The sequence below is a fragment of the Salmo salar genome, chromosome ssa06 (genome assembly GCF_905237065.1).
Source record: "Salmo salar chromosome ssa06, Ssal_v3.1, whole genome shotgun sequence".
NCBI lineage: Eukaryota > Metazoa > Chordata > Actinopteri > Salmoniformes > Salmonidae > Salmo > Salmo salar.
In genome coordinates, this window is record NC_059447.1 from 11872567 (window position 1) to 11894583 (window position 22017).

The 22017-nt window shown below is 40.7% G+C and overlaps 2 protein-coding genes across 5 annotated transcripts; both read right to left on the bottom strand.

Moving 5' to 3' along the window:
- Nucleotides 1-1014: 1014 nt before the first annotated feature.
- Nucleotides 1015-14823, bottom strand: LOC106606297 (zinc finger protein 239). 2 transcript variants are annotated; one of them, XM_045719758.1, is made up of 3 exons: nt 14556-14822; nt 2308-2491; nt 1015-1985 (listed from the first exon to the last, which is right to left on the bottom strand). In XM_045719758.1, the coding sequence occupies exons 1-3, from the start codon at nt 14562-14564 to the stop codon at nt 1195-1197; spliced, it is 984 nt and encodes a 327-aa protein (XP_045575714.1). In that variant the 5' UTR covers nt 14565-14822; the 3' UTR covers nt 1015-1194. The 2 variants fall into 2 exon arrangements, with proteins under 2 accessions (XP_045575714.1, XP_045575715.1); XM_045719759.1 differs by having other exon boundaries at nt 1704-1985; nt 2294-2491; nt 14556-14823.
- Nucleotides 14824-15826: 1003 nt separating this feature from the next.
- Nucleotides 15827-22001, bottom strand: LOC106606291 (zinc finger protein 501). Of its 3 annotated transcripts, XM_045719747.1 has the most exons (4): nt 21708-22001; nt 19172-19225; nt 18576-18759; nt 15827-18186 (listed from the first exon to the last, which is right to left on the bottom strand). In XM_045719747.1, exons 2-4 carry the CDS (start codon nt 19175-19177, stop codon nt 16940-16942), a joined length of 1437 nt encoding a protein of 478 aa, XP_045575703.1. In that variant the 5' UTR covers nt 19178-19225; nt 21708-22001; the 3' UTR covers nt 15827-16939. The 3 variants fall into 3 exon arrangements, with proteins under 3 accessions (XP_045575703.1, XP_045575702.1, XP_045575704.1); XM_045719746.1 differs by lacking the exon at nt 19172-19225 and having other exon boundaries at nt 21708-21980; XM_045719748.1 differs by lacking the exon at nt 19172-19225 and having other exon boundaries at nt 17905-18186; nt 18562-18759; nt 21708-21983.
- Nucleotides 22002-22017: the final 16 nt, after the last annotated feature.

A 22017-nucleotide genomic window follows, 5' to 3' on the forward strand; every position in this document is an offset into this window, starting at 1 on the left:
AACATGTATGCTGAGAGTCCTGAAGCAAGTGCAGGGAGTGAATCATTTTGTAAATAAACAAACATGGACAAAACAAGAAACACGAGCAGCTACAGACATGAAACAATAACACCTGGGGAAGGAACCAAAGGGAGTGACAGATATAGAGAAGGTAATCAAGAAGGTGATGAAGTCCAGGTGAGTCTGAGGTGCGTGTAACAATGGTGACAGGTGTGTGTAATAATGAGCAGCCTGGTGACCTAGAGCACTGGAGGGAGTATACTTGACAGATGTTCACTAAATGTTTTCTACAGATCCTTTATTTAGGGATCTGGAACCTCTTCACTAGATGTTTTATACTGATCCTTTATTTAGGGATCTGGAACCTCTTCACTAGATGTTTTATACTGATCCTTTATTTAGGGATCTGGAACCTCTTCACTAGATGTTTTATACTGATCCTTTATTTAGGGATCTGGAACCTCTTCACTAGATGTTTTATACGGATCCTTTATTTAGGGATCTGGAACCTCTTCACTAGATGTTTTATACGGATCCTTTATTTAGGGATCTGGAACCTCTTCACTAGATGTTTTATACGGATCCTTTATTTAGGGATCTGGAACCTCTTCACTAGATGTTTTATACTGATCCTTTATTTAGGGATCTGGAACCTCTTCACTAGATGTTTTATACTGATCCTTTATTTAGGGATCTGGAACCTCTTCACTAGATGTTTTATACTGATCCTTTATTTAGGGATCTGGAACCTCTTCACTAGATGTTTTATACTGATCCTTTATTTAGGGATCTGGAACCTCTTCACTAGATGTTTTATACTGATCCTTTATTTAGGGATCTGGAACCGGTGTCGGATAGGAGGGAGATGAAATATGACACATTTTTACTTTCTGGTGTTTTTTCATTGGCCCTAAATGAGCAAAGCTCTTTCCACATAAACAGACATAGGGTTTCTCTCCAGTGTGTGTTCGCTTGTGTGAATTCAGGCTTCCTGATTGAGCAAAGCTCTTTCCACAATGATCACAGCTGTAAGGCTTCTCTCCTGTGTGTGTTCGCTGGTGTATATTCCGGTTTACGGACTGAGAAAAGCCCCTTCCACAATGATCACAGCTGTAAGGTTTCTCTCCAGTGTGTGTTCGCTGGTGTGTAGTTAGTTTTTCGGATACAGCCAAGCTCTTCCCACACTGATCACAGCTATAAGGCTTCTCTCCTGTGTGTGTTCGCTGGTGTGTAGTCAGGGAGGAAGCTAGACCAAAGCTCTTCCCACATAGAGACATAAGTTCTCTCTCCAGTGTGTATTACCTGGTGTCTAATCAGGGAGGAAACTACAGAAAAGCTCTTCCCACACTGATCACAGCTATAAGGCTTCTCTCCAGTGTGTATTCGCTGGTGTATAGTTAGTTTTTCTGATACAGCAAAGCTCTTTCCACACTGATCACAGCTATAAGGCTTCTCTCCTGTGTGTATTCGCTGGTGTATGGTTAGTTTTGATGATATTGAAAAGCTCTTTCCACACTGATCACATCTATAAGGCTTCTCTCCTGTGTGTATTAGCTGGTGTGTAGTCAGGTTGACTGACTGATTAAAGCTCTTCCCACACTGATGACAGCTATAAGGCTTCTCTCCAGTATGTACACGCTGGTGTATGGTTAAGGCTCCTGCACTAACAAAGCTTTTCCCACAATCAAGGCAGGGGTAAGGCTTTTCCCCTGTATGAATTCTTACATTAGATTTGAAGGTGTTTGATGCAGCAAAACTCTTCCCACACTGATCACAGTGAATAATGAAGCCACTCTGGCTTGTGAAACTCTTCCCACAGTCAGAGCAGCAGTGGTGAGGTTTCTTCCCTGTACGTCTCTGCTGGTGTTTCTTGGGATGTTCTGATTGGGAGAGACTCTTCTCTGTCTCGTCAGCAACATGATGTTGTTGAGGCTCCCCAGATGATAAGCCCCTCCCACTGAGAGAACGACGGTTAGGGGTGTCCCCTGTGAAACAAAGACATTGGATAACTAGGTTTAGCAGACTTACAGCAGCAATTAGGGTTTGGTACCTTGCTCAAGGGCACAGACAGATTTTTACATTGTCGGCTCAGAGATTCGAATCGGCAACCGTTCGATTTGTGGCCCAACGCTCTTAACCACTAACCTACCTTCTGCCCTTATCAATATACACTCAGTGGCCAGTTTATTAGGTAACCCCCCTCCATATTCACGAAACTGGATCAACAATTTACTGTCTACTGAGTGTATACTGTTTATCAATCAATTAACAGATTGTAGTCTCATCCACACACCCCATTGTTCTTACTTGATGAAATCAAATCTCCATCTCCCTCCTCGTGTCCTTCTCTCACAGTTCCACTCAGCCCTGGTGTTTTCCTGCAGTCGACCAGCCTCACAGACACCCTCTTCAGACCCAGCAGTAAGGCACTACCAGGAGAGTTGTGACCAGGGGACTCCGGCAGGTTGGAGGGGGACGGGATAGCTCGGTCCTGGTGACCACAGGAAGTATTGTACATAGAATATCATGAGACCAAACATTTGATTACTTTATTCTATATCTGATTGGTGCATCCTTATAATACCTCCTTTCTCATGAAGTGTGTAATAGTTCACTACTTTCCACAAATGCAGTTTTTTTCAATTCACTTTTTCAAATTTTTCTAAATGGAAGTGGTACTTGTAATGCCCCTTGTCTTATGTTCAGAACCTTTAAGCAGTCATTGGAGTTGAACACATCTTTCACCCCTGAGTTAATCTTGGTTGGTCAGCCGCTCTATTTAGTTCTGGGTTCATACGTGTTAGGAGGAGAGCTTAAGAGATGATGGAACGAGGAGGACGCCAACCTCTGCCAAATAGTGATTTGTCAAAATAACCAGAGGAAAAACCAAAACACCTGACCTACTGCTGCTCATTATGATGTAGTATTTTAACCTTTATTTAACTTGGCAAGTCAGTTAAGAACAAATTCATATTTTCAATGACGGCCTAGGAACAGTGGGTTAACTGCCTTGTTCATGGGCAGAACGACAGATTTTTACCTTGTTAGCTCGGGGATTCGATCTTTCAACCTTTGGGTTACTAGTCCAACGCTCTAACCACTAGGCTACCTGCCACCCTCCCTAGTGTTTAGAGCCAATTCCATCAGTTATTTGGTTTTACTTTCCACCCTGAATGAAATTCATGGCAATTTATACAGTTATCCCCATGTACAATAGAGCCACGTCTTTCTGGTGCCTTTTACAGCTGGTTCCTAGCCTAAAGCATTGCAGAGTTATGCATCCTATACATTTATATAGTCAGAGTTTGGGGGGCATTAGTCCCCTCCCCCACCCAATGCTCCACACCACTGGAATGGCCGTTGACAAATATCCAACACATGGGCTAGTATACCATCCAGATCAGAGCTGTAGATGCAATCAAGCCTGTCTAACGGCAGAGTTGTTATTTTGGCAATGTTGATCAACACATATTTGGATAAAAAATTCAAGACAGGAAAAGGAGCATACTAGAATCTATTTTGGATGTACGAAACTGGTGAGTTTGTTCTGATGCAAGAAAACATGCATTTGAACACTGCAGTAAACAACATGCTGTTTACATGTGTATTTAACCTCCTCCGCCCTCCCTTCGGCAAATCAGATCCCGACTCCAATCTGCTACTCTCTTCCCATCCACATCGACGGTCAAGTTTCTTTTGTACACATCACTGAAAATCTGAAATGGTCCACCCACACAGACAATGTGGTGAAGAAGGCTGAACAGCGCCTCTTCAACCTCAGGAGGCTGAAGAAATTCATCTTGGCCCCTAATACCCAGAAGGCGAGGTTAGTACAGGTGCATCAAAGCTGGGACATAGAAGCTGTTTTTCAGTCTCTAACTCAAGGCTGTCAGACTGTTAAATAGCCATCACTAACCAGCCTCCACCCAGTACCCTGCCTTGAACGTAGTCACTGTCACTAGCTGACCAACACCCAGTTGCGCTACCATGTAACTTAGAGGCTGCTGCCCTATGTACATAGACATGGAACACTGGTCACTTTAATAATGTTTACATACTGTTTTAACCACTTCATATGTATATACTATATTCTAGTCAAGGCCATCCTATTCAACTATTGCTGTATATATACTAAATATTCTATCCACATACTGTATATCTGTAGAATATGTATTATTGAATTTTGTGTGTGTGTATGATATACTAAATATTCTATCCACATACTGTCCATAATGTCTATACATCCTGTGATGGAAAATATTATGTGAAGAGTAGCCTTGAAAATGTTCATTTTGTCATTGTGTCATAAATAATCCTTGGTTCCTGCCTGTGCTTGGTAAAGATATGACCCCCTCCTTAGGATCATCTGGTAGATCGTCCAGAATATGTTCTATAAGTTAAGACAGGAGATGGTGCCAGACATGCCAGAACCAACCCTATGAACGATGACTATGTAACGTGTCTGTAACCAGTATATAAGAGATCTAACGGGACTGCCGAGGGAACTACCTTCAGAACGGTACTTTATGCCTCCAAGTTTGACTGACCTCTCCATCATGCTGATTATAAACAATGATTAATTTGTGATTATCTTAAGTGTCCCTGTGTAGAATTTACACAACAATTCCAATCCCATTACACTACATGTATGTATGTAGTATGTAGACATGCGCTCGTCGAACATCTCATTTCAAAATCATGGACATTAATATGGAGTTGGTCCCCCCCTTTGCTGCTATAACAGCCTCCACTCTCCAGGGAAGGCTTTCCACGAGATGTTGGAACATTTCTTCGGGGACTTGCTTCAATTCAGCCACGAGCATTGGTGAGGTCGTGCACTAATGTTGGCTAATTAAGCCTGGCTTGCGGTCTGTGTTCCAATTCATCCCAAAGGTGTTTGATGGGGTTGCGGTCAGGGCTCTGTGCGGGCCAGTCAAGTTCTTCCACACCAATCTCAACAAACCATTTCTGTATGGAGGTTGGCAATGTCATGCTGAAACAGGAAAGGGCCTTCCCCAAACTGTTGCACCAAGTTGGAAGCACAGAATCATCTAGAACGTAATTCTAGAACTCCCTTCACTGTAACTAAGGGACCAAGCCCGAACCATGAAAAACAACCCCAGACAATTATTCCTCCTCCACCAAAATGTACAGTTGGCACTATGCATTGGGGCAGGTAGCGTTCTCCTGGCATCTGCCAAACCCAGACTGGTCCGTCGGCGGCGAGCCTTACACCACTCAAGCCGACGCTTGGCATTGCGCATGGTGATCTTTGGATTGTGTGCGGCTGCTCAGCTCTGGAAACCCATTGCATGTAACTACCGACGAACAGTTATTGTGCTGCCGTTGTGTCCAGAGGCAGTTTGGAACTCGGTAGGGAGTGTTGCAACCGAGGACGGACGATTTTTACTCACTGCGCGCTTCAGTACTCGGCGGTCCCATTCTGTGAGCCCGTGTGGCGTACCCCTTCTCAATTGACCCATTGTTGCTCCTAGACGTTCTACTTCACAATAACAGCACTTACAGTTGACCGGGGAAGCTCTAGCAGGGCTTGTTGGAAAGGTAGCATCCTATTATGGTGCCACGTTGAAAGTCACTGAACTCTTCAGTAAGGCCATTCTACTGCCAATGTTTGTCTATGGAGATTGCATGGCGGTGTGCTCAATTTTATACACCTGTCAGCAACGGGTGTGGCTGAAATAGCCAAATCCGATCATTTGAAGGGTGGTCCACATACTTATGAATGCACTGTATTTATACTCTGGACTAATATTTCTATATTTCTTAATTTCATTATTTTGCTTTTAGATTCGTGTGTAACATTATTGTTGTGAATTGTTAGATATTACTGCAATGTTGGAACTAGGAACACAAGCATTTCACTACACCCGCAATAACATCTGCTAAGTATGTGTATGTGACCAATACAATCTGATTTTATTTGTTTTCTCAGCTACAGTTTGAGTTGTGTCCTGTCTGACAGTGAAAAAATGGCTAGCTCTTACCATAGCTTGAACTATGGAGTAGCTAGCTAGCGTTTGCGGTGGAAATTACAACATTGTTATTCAAATGACCTTTTATATTAGAATATTCTTCAATTAGTACTTTCACACAGTCTGTTGGCCTGAGAGGAGCCTCTGAGGCTTAATGCTGGTAGTTGATTTATGATGCCTTGGTGATAAACACGGGCGGAAATCCCGGGGGGGGACACGACCCCCCCATCCTTGGAAAAATATTTGTCCCCCCCAATATATCACTGAAACATAACTATGTAATTTAAATAATATTAATAATACGCAATGAAAGCAATTGTGCTGATTATAGACACTTAATAGCGCGTTTTTGAGATTCAAAAGATTGCGACCCCCCCCACCCTTTGCCTCAATGTTTTGATCCACTGCCAGTTCCTTAGTTGGCAAGGTAACAGAGGGGTCGTATCTACTGTCTGAAAGGCACTCAATGAACATAACTGAAGTGAGGTTAATCCAGTCAATCGCGCACACACACTAGCTGAATATGCAGAGCTAGCGCGCAAATATTAACTATTAAGCTAGCTAGTACCTATTCCATTTATGTGGCCTCGTCAAAGATGGGATCTTTGCTATCATCAATTTATTCCAAGATCAGCATGCAGATGATGTAAGTTAGTGCTTCAAAGTCCCTGCGATAAGGTTAGCGATAAACTGAAGTCCGAACTGAACAGAACTACACTCTCTTCTACCATTGTCTTAAATATATTTAATGGTCTCGTTGCAAAAGCTAAATTGTCGCAAGGGAACTTTTATTTATTTATTTTATTTCACCTTTATTTAACCCGGGTAGCAAAGATTATAGCAAACACCACTGAAACGGAATTGGTGCTCGCTAGCTTTGCAAATTCAGCTATTGTTGGAAGCCAGCCAATATGAAACAAACTATTAAAATTACAAAAGGTTGCAGCTATTGTGTAAATGGTGAACTCATACAGCTGTCAACTCTTGTCATTTTAATCCGTTTCACATTTGCTAGCTACCTTTTAGATCGAAGCCCAAATAGAATGATAAAAGATGATAGAAGCCCATCTCCTACTGTAAATAACCTACACACTGTGTGTGTGTAGCCAGCCAGCCAGCCAGGTAGAAAAATGGCAGAAAAATAAAAGACGGACATCAGAGTATTTTTCAGTAAACCAAAACGCAAAGTAAGAACCCTAGTAGCCTAATATCTCAAAGACTAGTTGATAAAATGTTCATAAGAAAGAAATGAAATTCTAATGGAAATGTTTCACAATGATGTCATTAGGCAGAGCAGGCAACAGATGGCACACAAACAGCAGAGTTGGGGACAGATATGCAGGGACAGACTGGCAGAGACAGGGAGTCTCAGGTAAGTTTGTTGAGTCTTTGTTTGGCAACATGAAAGGTTCTCAATTTTTTTTACTTGTAAAATATGAACATAATTGGAAAATGCCATGGATACCCCCACTCTCAACTTAAACTGGTGACTGAACTAAGATTTGTTAAAGGCAATGGTATTGCTGTTGTGATTAGTTGTGTCGTTTTGGGTACCGGTAGTTAGCAGTACGGCAAACACCTTATTTCTTTGGTTCCTCAATATACATTTACCATATTACAATGTAGGCTATGTGTTACAGCACTACTTTTGGTGTCCCCGTCAGGAATTGCTCTTGAGAAAATTTAATGTAATTGTCCCCTCCAAAGTTGATATCAGATTTTCGCCCCTGGTGATAAGACGTAAAGACTACATTCCATTCCATGATTAGTATATGTGTGAAATGCTGTTCTGTCTGCCAGGGCCAGGCAAACTCTCCCTCCAGTTTCTCTCCCACATCGCAAATGGACACTGGACTTCATCTGTTGTGGGAAGGACCCAGTGTCCTATGCATTATCATTTCTGTATAAACAAGTAGTAAATGACCTAGAGACAGACATTTGGCGCCATGTAAATATTGCTGTCTGTTGCGTGAAAGCACAATGTACCCTTGTATCATTTCACATAACTTTTTCCTAACCCTGCTTATTTTGGGCTTTTAACTCTACGCCATTGGGTGACCGTTAACGCTCCATTACTGCAGTAATTATTAATAAAGTTTTATGGTTTTGTAGAAATATAAAAGCTTCTCCTTCGATTAGAACACGTTGCAAAAGTCCATTGCATGCATTGTAAGGTAGCAGCGTGACAATTTTGTTTTTAACTGATGTAACTAGCTAACCATGTTTTGTGGAAAAATGTATGACTGCCATTTGGACATGAACTAGCTATTGTTGTCAGCTGTTATTGTCTGCTACCTAACTAATGGCTGCAGTTATTTGCGTAACAACCCTTCCATAAACAATTACAGCTAGTTAATGTTCTTTGCCTGTTCGTTACCTAGCTAGCTACAAAAGATAACTTAGCTGTTGGACTTCGGAAAACAAGCTAACTTTAGCTAATAGCAGCTGTATTGTTGCCAAGCAACAGAGTTCCTGACCAGGTTTGATAGAACTCTGAGATTTGTCTGAAAATCAATTAGTAATATCAGAAATGCCACAAAAAGGTAGCACATCATTGATTCATAATGGACGGAAATGTGCACGTGAGAGCGATAATATTATCAATGTAATGAAAAATTATGCATTTACAAAATGTGTCAATCTGAAAAGTCCAAAGGTCACTTTATGGAAGCTATATGTCTGACTCCCTGATCAGATTAAGGCTAAATAAAAACAAGTGTTGTTTTTAATCCAAAGCAAGAATTTGAGCTAAACAGGTGCAGAAAACACTCTAAACTCACGACTATAATGGAATGGAATATAACATAATAATAATAGTCCAAATGATATTTTTTGAAAATGTGTTGGTAGTGAGATGCGTATATCAAAGTTACTAATCAAAAAAGAGTAATAATTTGAAAAGGGGCAATTAACATGCTGGACTAGCGCATCGTTGGCCATGAATTAAAGGCTAACGAGCTAGCATTTTAGCCAGGTTGTATAGCACAACAAAAACTAAAAGCGTGTACTGTATCCATCTACAAATTCGTTGAGTCAACACACAGAAATCGGTACCATGGATAGACACATCATATTTAGCTTAGGTTGATGGGACAAAATCGTTTATGGCATCTTTTAGTTGTCACTGTTGTAGACTAAACCTAGGTGATTTAGATTATGTTGAAGTAGTGCTGGAATAGTTGAGGCAGCCCCTGTTATCTTTGCGGTAACTAAATCAAGTTCTTTAGTAGTTCGAAAATGTCAGAAACATGAACTTGCTTGACCATGTTATTTTACCCACTCAACGTTACTACTGTAAGGTGAACCTTGTCCTCATTATTTCTCCATGGTTCTGACTTTACCTACTCGTTACATATTGCCTTGTATCAATCTGTGTGCTTTAGGCTAGTAGGCTACTTGGCTGAAGGACAAAATATCCCAAGTGTTTATTACCATCATTGTTTATTTTGTCCAGCTGTTCAAATGGAACGAATGGATATGGAAGGTCAAAGATGATTAAAACTAGGCTTATACATAATATATACCACATTAGGCATACTGTTAATAAAAGTAAACCAAATTTACCTGATCCATCGTGGAAGCTATTCTTTCTTTAGCGTTTCTTCAACAACAAAAAAGTGACAGTAAATCTGTAGCTAGCCTACACTACAGTTACTTTCTTTGTTACAACATTCAGATAAAGAACAGCTAGACCAGAGCAATCAAACATTTTTAAATATCAAAACTCGATTTAAGTTGTGACAAATAAGTGTCTGATGTGGATTAATCTTACTTCTGATAGATCCTGGATAAGATTTTACCTGATCTATTAAAGTCAATAAAACATTCAACACCCTATCCACCAAGAATCCTGTTGTCTGTTATCGTCTACCTCTACACGAGAGTCTGTTGGAACAAAGTCCCCTTCGACCGTCCAGATAGTTTGAATTGTCTCAGACACAGCAAAAGTAGCCTATAAAATACTAGACGGGTTACAGCAGCGCTCGCCGTGGAGCGAACCAGTAAAACCCGATGTCCGTTCAATCCGACATCTGTAGCGGCCATAAACAATTTACAGCGAAGCAGCCTTGGTAGAGGTTGGGGCATTCATCCTTCCTGCGATCCGCAGAGCAGACTGTGAAGGATGGGGTCTAATTCTTCTTTGGTATTATGGCGGTTCGCAAAGTTTTTTTTATAGGTGCATGCCGCCACCTACTGATTTGTCTGTTTATCAGCTTACTATTATGTAGTACTAGTCTGCTGTATGAATTAATTACACTTTGTGAAAATTCCCAACCAACTAACCCTACACCTATTAAAACATCATTATTCCACTGATCCTACACCAGGCAAGCAGACTGGGAGGACGGGATTTTATCGTTCAAAACAACTTGTAACTCTGCAGTAAAATATTGTACACCCAAGTACTTCACTGCAGCTGCCACCACATCTATCCACTATGATTTATGTTCTATTCCTGCAACCCCCCAATAAAACCTTACTGAAGCATGTTATTCCAATCACTCTCTATTGACCTCAGCCTAATCACAGAGATCCTCTCAGGATCCTTCACCCTGGACTAGAGGTCGACCGATTATGATTTATTTAACGCCGATGCCGATTATTGGAGGACCAAATAAACTGATACCGATTAATCGGACAATTTTTTTGTTTGTTATTTGTAATAATGACAATTACAACAATACTGAATGAACACTTATTTTAACTTAATATAATACATAAATACTATCAATTTAGCCTAAAATAAATAATGAAACATGTTCAATTTGGTTTAAATAATGCAAAAACAAAGTGTTGGAGAAGAAAGTAAAAGTGCAATATGTGCCATGTAAAAAAGCTAACGTTTAAGTTCCTTGCTCAGAACATGAGAACATATGAAAGCTGGTGGTTCCTTTTAACATGAGTCTTCAATATTCCCAGGTAAGAAGTTTTAGGTTGTAGTTATTATAGCAATTATAGGACTATTTCTCGCTATACGATTTGTATTTCATATACCTTTGACTATTGGATGTTCTTATAGGCACTTTAGTATTGCCAGTGTAACAGTATAGCTTCCGTCCCTCTCCTCGCTCCTACCTGGCCTCAAACCAGGAACACATTGACAACAGCCACCCTTGAAGCAGCATTACCCATGCAGAGCAAGGGGAACAACTACTCCAAGTCTCAGAGCGAGTGACGTTTGAAACGCTATTAGCGCGCACCCGGCTAACTAGCTAGCCATTTCACATCGGTTACACCAGCCTAATCTTGGGAGTTGATAGGCTTGAAGTCATAAACAACGCAATGCTTGAAGAATTGCGAAGGGCTGCTGGCAAAACGCACGAAAGTGCTGTTTGAATGAATGCTTACGAGCCTGCTGGTGCCTACCACCGCTCAGTCAGACTGCTCTATCAAATATCAAATCATAGACTGAATTATAATATAATAAACACACAGAAATACGAGCCTTAGGTCATTAATATGGTCGAATCCGGAAACTATCATCTCGAAAAGAAAACGTTTATTTTTTCAGTGAAATACGGAACCGTTCCGTATTTTATCTAACGGGTGGCATCCCTAAGTCTAAATATTCCTGTTACATTGCACAACCTTCAATGTTATGTCATAATTACGTACAATTCTGGCAAATTAGTTCGCAACGAGCCAGGCGGCCCAAACTGTTGCATATAGTCTGACTCTGCGTGCAATGAACGCAAGAGAACTGACACAATGTCACCTGGTTAATATTGCCTGCTAACCTGGATTTTTTTAGCTAAATATGCAGGTTTAAAAATAGATACTTCTGTGTATTGATTTTAAGAAAGGCATTGATGTTTATGGGTAGGTACACGTTGGAGCAACGACAGTCCTTTTTCGCGAATGCGCACCGCATCGATTATATGCAACGCAGGACAGGCTAGATAAACTAGTAATATCATCAACCATGTGTAGTTAACTAGTGATTATGATTTTTATTTTTTATTTTTTTTATTTCACCTTTATTTAACCAGGTAGGCAAGTTGAGAACAAGTTCTCATTTACAATTGCGACCTGGCCAAGATAAAGCAAAGCAGTTCGACAACATACAAAAACACAGAGTTACACATGGAGTAAAACAACATACAATCAATGATACAGTAGAAAAAATTAAGACTATATACAATGTGAGCAAATTATGTGAGATAAGGGAGGTAAAGGCAAAAAAGGCCATGGTGGCGAAGTAAATAAAGTATAGCAAGTAAAACACTGGAATGGTATATTTGTTATTTGAAGAAAGTTCAAAGTTAAAATATAAATAATATCATAAAGGAGCAAAATAAATAAAATAAATAAATACAGTAGGGGAAGAGGTAGTAGTTTGGGCTAAATTATAGATGGGCTATGTACATGTGCAGTGATCTGGGAGCTGGTGCTTAAAGCTAGTGAGGGAGATAAGTGTTTCCAGTTTCAGAGATTTTTGTAGTTCGTTCCAGTCATTGGCAGCAGAGAACTGGAAGTAGAGACGACCAAAGGAGGAGTTGGCTTTAGGGGTGACCAGAGAGATATACCTGCTGGAGCGCGTGCTTCAGGTGGGTGCTGCTATGGTGACCAGTGAGCGGAGATAGGGGGGGACTTTACCTAGCAGGGTCTTGTAGATGACCTGGAGCCAATGTGTTTGGCGACGATTATGAAGCGAAGGCCAGCCAACGAGAGCGTACAGGTCGCAGTGGTGGGTAGTATATGGGGCTTTGGTGACAAAACGGATGGCACTGTGATAGACTGCATCCAGCTTGTTGAGTAGGGTATTGGAGGCTATTTTGTAAATGACATCGCCGAAGTCGAGGATTGGTAGGATGGTCAGTTTTACGAGGGTATGTTTGGCAGCATGAGTGAAGGATGCTTTGTTGCGAAATAGGAAGCCAATTCTAAATGTACCTTTTGATTGGAGATGATTGATGTGAGTCTGGAAGGAGAGTTTACAGTCTAACCAGACACCTAGGTATTTGTAGTTGTCCACAAATTCTAAGTCAGAACCGTCCAGAGAAGTGATGCTGGACAGGCGGGTAGGTGCAGGCAGCGATCGGTTGAAGAGCATGCATTTAGTTTTACTTGTATTTAGGAGCAGTTGGAGACCACGGAAGGAGAGTTGTATGGCATTGAAGCTCGTCTGGAGGGTTGTTAACACAGTGTCCAAAGAAGGGCCAGAAGTATACAGAATGGTGTCGTCTGCGTAGAGGTGGATCAGAGATTCACCAGCAGCAAGAGCGACATCATTGATGTATACAGAGAAAAGAGTTGGCCCAAGATTGATTGATAGTTTTTTTATAAGATAAGTTAATGCTAGCTAGCAACTTACCTTGGCTTCTTACTGCATTCGTGTAACAGGCAGGCTCCTCGTGGAGTGCAATGTAAAGCAGGTGGTTAGAGCGTTGGACTAGTTAACCGTAAGGTTGTGTAACCGATGTGAAATGGCTAGTTAGTTAGCGGTGGTGCGCGCTAATAGCGTTTCAATCAGTGACGTCACTCGCTCTGAGACCTGAAGTAGGGTTTCCCCTTGGGTTGCAAGGGCCGCGGCTTTTGTGGCGCGATGGGTAAGGACCCTGTTATAAATATGGTAACGGCTAGACAGCTCACTACGAGAGGTGGGGAATGTGTTGTGTATCTCCAATCAAGTTGATTTGAACGTTTTAATCGACAATGGTGTCATATTGGCTTAGATACGATGGTAGGGAGATTTGAATTTAACAGAAATGCTGAATCCAGATGTCTTCGCTCCAATGTTTTTTCAAGTTCTAATGTAAAAAACTATATCAAAACTATTTTATTTTAGACATACGTGATATTGGGATTACTCTGAAAAGCACACATGGACATTTCCTATGGGCGGATATGAAATCATTCAATATCCTGAGATCTTATTCTCTCAATATGATGACAAATACTGACAATAAGCCTACGTTGTATATTTTCTCAGCACATACAATACATATGCTATTGACTGAGGTCCACATCAGGATGGATCTTGATATGCTAAGACAATTTCTGATGCTTATTTGCGCTGAGGACCTGCTCAATAATTGGACTAATATTAACTCCATATCATTCTTCGACACTAGCTATCATTGTTGTATTCCCCATGTATAAAGACGGGGCAAACACAAGCTAACAACAATCACCTATTTTCAATTGTCATTTTTTTTATTTGGGCGCAACAAATTAGTGTGTAAACGGTGTGTGTGGTCGAACTGACATCAGGATAAACCATTTGAGGTGATCAAAGAAGTTAACCGGTGCCTTCAAAGCCTCTCAATGGCCAATACATAGCATCAGCAATCCAGGGTTTATATACATCACTGGTGTTGCCGATGCCTAATTATTTCTCCCTGCTTCTGACTTTACCTGCTGCTGGTTGAGCATTGCCTTGTATTATCAATCTGTGTGCGACAGGCTAGTAAACCACTTGGTTTAAATTACCACCATGGTTTCAATTGTCTTGTTGTTCAAATCGAACTCATGGCTGTGGAAGATCAAACGTGAAAACTGGACCTAGACATTTTATACACCACAATAGGATTACTATTAATAAAAGTCAACCAAACTTACCCGATCCATCGTGGAAGCTAATGTTACTGTATTCTTTCTTCAACGTTTCTTCAAATAAAACACGAAACTAAATGTGTATTCTAGTTACTTTCTTTGTCACAACGTTCAGATAAAGAAAAGATAGACCACACCTTTTATAAAATCAAAACTCGATTTAAATTGTGACAAATGAACGTCTCATGTAGACTAATCTTACATTAGAAACATCCTGCAAACGCCTGTGGAATTCTATTTGGTTTGAAAACTCGATAGAAGCTGGTAACAAACAACTTCCTGTTGATGCTTTTCGGCTTCTTCTGTGGTGTTTAAGAGGTTCCGCCACCTACTGTACATAGTCATCAACACCTCTCTTCAAGTGGGTGAGGCGGTTATGGGAGTCATTATGCTAGAAAATAATTATGTATTATATCATGAATCTATTTAAACTGTACATTATTTCATTTTTCACTGTTTTAGTATAACCCTGAATGATAGTAAATGCATTATGTCCACGTGTGGTTGTATTGTTTTTATATTTTCAAATAAAAAATAAATTAAAATCATAAATCTAAGGTATTTATATAAACAACAAAAGCGGCTTAGTTAGATAAATTCTTTGCTATTGTCTTTCAAATTATCTCATGGCTAGATGGCTTTACATGCCTTATAGCGGTCCAATGATTGCAGGCTAAGGAACTTCTTATTCGATCAAATAAACCTCACATAGCAAATAAGCCATTCGTTTTTTGCTTGACCAAATTCAACACTCTTTCATTGACCTCCATACAAAAACTCCTTGCCTGGTGGAGCGAAAAAATGCCACCTGCTGGAGGGCGAAAGATTTTCCCTCGAAGTAGGCCTCTCTCTTTGCCTCTTCTTTGACAACGTTCTCTTCGAGCCTCCAGATATTTTTATTGGCTGAGGCCCAGTAAGAGTGGCCTCGTAAATAAAATACCAATTACAGCTGCGCCATCCTTGCAGTGAAACAGTAAAGTCTGATGTATGTTCACTCCGACGTCTGCAGTGGCAACACAGCATTTACGGCGATGCAACCTTGGCAGAAGTCAGGGCATTCATACTTGCTGCGCTTCACGGAGCAGAGCTGTTGTGAAGGACGGGATCGTCTTCTTCTTTGGTATTATGGCGGTCTGCAAACAATTGTTACAGATACACGACTCCAACTGATTTGTCTATTTATCAGCCTACTATTTCGCAATGAATATAAATAGTGATAACATACAGAAATTGTAAGGAATTTCTTCCCTATGATCATACAAGACACCACAATAAACTTATTTGATCAGAGGTTAGTTTGTTTAATAAGGATTGCAACCCGGAGTTTACACTTACAGCAATTTGCAAACAACACACTCAGTTCTCAAGATAGTGTTTTCCCTTTTTATCCCCTAGTATGGTTCACCCCGCCCAAGGTGACACCCCTTAACTTTACTACAATATAAACTAATAAGTAATAGTTGCTAATACAAAGATGTTTCTGCTAGGTGGAGTTCAGTTTATTGTTATTCGCAGTTACTTTCCCAATCCTTCTTCCTCTTGCCTGACCGAGCACCCTGTCTCATTGACTATAAGAACTAGATTAATTGTTGATTTATTTTTTTTCAAATCAATGCGTGTCTATAACTGTGTGTATGTGTTAGAGTACAAGTGCATAGGTTTGTGTGTGTGGGTTTGTAATTGGTGGAGGATGGTATGTGCATTAACATTGGTTCAGGTGTTATTACATGATCGGTTGAAGTTATTACATTTTTCATAAAAAAAAAGTAGATACCGTAACTTGTTAGATTAAGTGGAAAAAGTTATTTTATGACAATTCAACATTTTATCATATTAAGCAACAAGATATTACATTTACCGGTTTTATTACATTATAAATCTAAAAGTTATTACATTAACCGTTGTTACAAGACACAGCAGTGTCTAAATAGTTCTTGCCTTGACCTCAAGGATATTATTTAACGTATTATTGATTACTGTAAGGAGCATTTTAAATCAATATAGATATATAAAATATACAATTTAAGTACTAACTTCTTGTTTAGAAGATAATGGATTGAATGTATTGATCAATTGAATACATGAATATACACCTATTGTTGAAACATTATTCTACATAATGACATGTAATAATAATAGTATCATGAGTAGATGAAAGATACAATTATCAACACCCCACCACACAAACAGGTTCACTATGACATTTTCTATAATAACATTTATCCATTTAGATCCCAATGTGTGATATTACATAGACACAGGGGAGACCTGATCCTAGATCAGAGCTGCATATTATGCTGCACAGAGGTTACCATGGTGATCAGACTAAGTCAACTGTTTAAGAATGGGAGATGGATATGACTGTTCACTAGATGTTTTCTACTGATCCTTTATTTAGGGATCTGGAACCGGTGCTGGAAGGGAGGGAGATGAAATACAGCAAGTTTGTGCTTTCTGGTTTCCTCATTGGCCCTAAATAAACAAAGCTCTTCCCACCTAGACAGACATAAGGTTCCTTCTCCAGTGTGTGTTTGCTGGTGTGAATAAAGGGTCCCTGACTGTCTGAAATGCTTCCCACACTGATCACAGCTATAAGGCTTCTCTCCAGTGTGTGTTCGCTGGTGTGCAATCAGGTTGCCTGACTGATTGAAGCTCTTCCCACACTGTCCACAGCTATAAGGCTTCTCTCCAGTGTGTGTTCGCTGGTGTCTAGTTAGTGTTTCTGATAGAGCAAAGCTCTTCCCACACTGTCCACAGATATAAGGCTTCTCTCCTGTGTGTATTCGCTGGTGTGCAGTCAGGGTGGAAACTACAGCAAACCTCTTTCCACACTGATCACAGCAATAAGGCTTCTCTCCTGTGTGTATTCGCTGGTGTTTAGTCAGGTTGCCTGTCCGATTGAAGCTCTTTCCACACTGATCACAACTGTAAGGCTTCACTCCAGTGTGTGTTCGCTGGTGTGTAGTCAGGTTGACTGACTGATTGAAGCTCTTCCCACACTGATGACAGCTATAAGGCTTCTCTCCTGTGTGTATTCGCTGGTGTATAGTTAGTTTTTCTGATACAGCAAAGCTCTTTCCACACTGATCACAGCTATAAGGCTTCTCTCCTGTGTGTATTCGCTGGTGTATGGTTAGTTTTGATGATATTGAAAAGCTCTTTCCACACTGATCACATCTATAAGGCTTCTCTCCTGTGTGTATTAGCTGGTGTGTAGTCAGGTTGACTGACTGATTAAAGCTCTTCCCACACTGATGACAGCTATAAGGCTTCTCTCCAGTATGTACACGCTGGTGTATGGTTAAGGCTCCTGCACTAACAAAGCTTTTCCCACAATCAAGGCAGGGGTAAGGCTTTTCCCCTGTATGAATTCTTACATTAGATTTGAAGGTGTTTGATGCAGCAAAACTCTTCCCACACTGATCACAGTGAATAATGAAGCCACTCTGGCTTGTGAAACTCTTCCCACAGTCAGAGCAGCAGTGGTGAGGTTTCTTCCCTGTACGTCTCTGCTGGTGTTTCTTGGGATGTTCTGATTGGGAGAGACTCTTCTCTGTCTCGTCAGCAACATGATGTTGTTGAGGCTCCCCAGATGATAAGCCCCTCCCACTGAGAGAACGACGGTTAGGGGTGTCCCCTGTGAAACAATAACATTGAATAAGTAGGTTTTGGAAATATAGGTTCATAAATAATATCACTTTTGTAAAAATTATTTGTTATTTAGCAGTGGCTCTTATCCAGAGCGACTTACAGGAGGAATCAGGGTTAAGTACCTTGCTCAAGAGCAGACAGATGTTTTACCTCGTTGGCTCAGATATTCAAACCAGAAACCTTGCGATTACTGGCATTCACCACTAGGCCGCACTCTTCAATACACACCGCGGCCAGTTTTTTTAGGTACACGCTCCTCCGTTCACGAAACGGATCGACAATTTACTGGCTACTGAGTGTATACTGTTTATCAATCAATTAACAGAAGTTGCAGAAGCAGATTGCAGTCTAATCCACACACCCCATTGTTCTTACTTGATGAAATCAAATCTCCATCGCCCTCCTCGTGTCCTTCTCTCACAGTTCCACTCTGCCCTGGTGTTTTCCTGCAGTCGACCAGCTGCACAGACACCCTCTTCAGATCCAGCAGTAAGGCACTACCGGGAGAGTTGTGACCAGGGGACTCCGGCAGGTTGGAGGGGGATGGGCTAGCTCTGTCCTGGTGACCACACAAAGTATTGTACATAGAATATCATTAGACCAAAGATTTAATAACTTTTTTCCTATCCTATCACAGAGTGAATAAATGTAGAGCGTTTGTAGACTTCAAAGAAAAAAATATTAAGTGACAGTTTCATCAGTACATGATTAAAGAAATTCATATCACAAAGATCACAGATGACAGTGCACACCAAATCTATGACAATAGAGAATGAATTGTAAGCACCAAAATGTGTTTGTCAAAATGATATCTGAAAATGTCAGTTATTGAACATAATACTTATTTTTGCAAAAGCAATTTATGATATATGCAGTTGAAGAATATTCCATTTACCAACACTACATGTAGGACAGACATAAGATGTTCCCACATACAGTATTTAAATATAAAAATAAATAAACTATTTCACCTTCATTTAACCACGTAGGCCAGTTGAGAACAAGTTCTCATTTACAACTGCGACCTGGCCAAGATAAAGCAAAGCAGTGTGACACAAAAATAACAGTTACACATGGAATAAACAAACGCACAGTCAATAACACAATAGAAAAGTCTAAATACAGTGTGTGCAAATAAAGTAAGATTAGGAGGTAAGGCAATAAATAGGCCGAAGTGGCGAAATAATTACAATTTCGCAAATAAACACGAGTGACAGATGTGCAGAAGATTCATGTGCAAGTAGAGATACTGGGGTGCAAAGGAGCAAAGAAAATGCTAAATAAAATAAATAATATGGGGATGGATGGGATATTTACAGATGGGCTTTGTACAGGTGTAATGATCTGTAAGCTGCTCTGATAGCTGATGCTTAAAGATAGTGAGGGAGATATGGGTCTCCAGATTCAGTGATTTTTGCAATCTGTTTCAGTCATTGGCAGCAGAGAACTGGAAGGAAAGGAAGCCAAAGGGGGAATTGGCTTTGGGGGTGACCAGTGAAATATACCTGCTGAAGCACGTGTTACGGGTGGGTGCTGCTATGGTGACCAGCGAGCTGAGATAAGGCGGGGCTTTACCTAGCAAGGACTTATAGATGACCTGGAGCCAGTGGGTTTGGCGACAAATATGAAGGGAGGGCCAGCCAACGAGAGCATACAGGTCGCAGTGGTGGGTAGTATATGAGGCTTTGGTGACAAAACGGATGGCATTGTGATAGACAGCATCCAATTTGCTGAGTAGAGTGTTGGAGGCTATTTTGTAAATGACATCGCCGAAGTCAAGGATCGGTAGGATAGTCAGTTTTACAAGGGTATGTTTGGCAGCATGAGTGAAGGATGCTTTGTTGCGAAATAGGAAGCCGATTCTACAATTTAATTTTGGATTGGAGAAGCTTATTATGAGTCTGGAAGAGAGTTTACAGTCTAACCAGACACCTAGGTATTTGTAGATGTCCACATATTCTAAGTCAGAACCGTCCAGAGTAGTGATGCTAGGCGGGCGGGCAGGTGCGAGCAGTGATCAGTTGAAGGGCATGCATTTAATTTTACTTGCATTTAAGAGCAGTTGGAGGCCACGGAAGGAGAGTTGTATGGCATTGAAGCTCGTCTGGAGGTTAGTTAACACAGTGTCCAAAGGGACAGAAGTATACAGAATGGTGTCGTCTGCGTAGAGGTAGATCAGAGAATCACCAGCCGCAAGAGCGACATCATTGATGTATACAGAGAAAAGAGTCGGCCCGAGAATTGAACCCTGTGGCACCCCCATAGAGACTGTCAGAGGTCCGGACAACAGGCCCTCCGATTTGACACACTAATCTCTATCTGAGAAGTAGTTGGTGAACCAGGCGAGGCAGTCATTTGAGAAACAAAGGCTGTTGAGTCTGCTGATAAGAATGCGGTGATTGACAGAGTCAAAAGCCTTGGCCAGGTCGATGAATACGGCTGCACAGTACTGTCTTTTATCGATGGCGGGGGTAAGGCTTTCCCCTGTATGAATTCTTACATTAGATTTGAAGGTGTTAGATGGTTTAGATTAAAAACTATTGCCGTGTGTCCCAATTCATAGGGGCATGAGAGACTATTCAGTGTTAGAATTGAGTTGGCACTTTATTGGCCCAAACACCCACAGACCCATTAGGTTGAGGTTACTCATGGACAGTAATTAGTAATTTTTTTTTTTTTTGCATTGATGCATTGTGTCTTCTAACTGTCCAAGAATAGGATCCAAAGTGTTAGGAAATATTTGTTCCCATAAATACAAAGGAGGATGTCTCTCCTCATACCTCTGGCACTTTAGTCAGACTGCCAGACTTTGCACCACAGAGCCAATCAGGAGAGAATACATACAGGTCAAGGGTGCCAATTGAAAGTCAAGGGGTGTGAAAATGGACAAACTAAAGTGTGTGCAATATCAAGGGGTAGTCAGTGGACATTCTGAACCTTGTTTGAAGTCACTAGGTCACATGACCAAGGAGTTATTGAAATTCAAATGTAAAAAAGTTTGTACTTTGTTTACGCTCCCTAACTAATTCAACTAGGAATACAAAATGCTGCTCACGTTTCCACATGTTTATTTGGAAAGCAAATTAATGTCCAAATCATGAAAATAAGACCTGTGCAATGTTCTGCGCAATTTTTCCAACATCATGACACTTATTTGGAGTCAGTGGCTCAAGTGGTTTGAAAGCTCGAATATCCGTTGAATATCCAACTTGAGACTGTCTTTACCTCGGTCAGCAATCCAGGGTTTATATACATCATTGGTGTAGCCTATGCCTAATTATTTCTCCCTGGTTCTGTCTTTACCTGCTGGTTGGGCATTGCCTTGTATCATACATTTGTGTGGGATAGGCTAGTAGGCTAATTGGCTGAAATTACCACCATGCTTTCTTTTGTCCAGCTGTTCAAATCAAACGCATGGCCGTGGAAGATTAAAGAGTATGAAAACTAGACCTAGACATTTTATACACCACAATAAGCATACTGTTCATGAAAGTCAACCAAACTTACCTGATCCATCGTGGAAGCTACTGAATTCTTTCTTCAACTTTACTAGTTACTACAGTTACTTTGTCACAGCGTTCAGATAAAGAAAAGCTAGACCACACCTTCTTAAATATCAAAACTCGATTTAAGTTGTGACAAATGAACGTCTCATATAGACTAATCTTACATTAGAAACATCCTGCAAAAGCCTGTGGAATTCTATTTGGTTTGAAAACTCGATAGAAGCTGGTAACAAAGACCTTCCTGTTGATGCTTTTCGGCTTCTTCTGTGGTGTTTAAGAGGTTCCGCCACCTACTGTACATAGTCATCAAC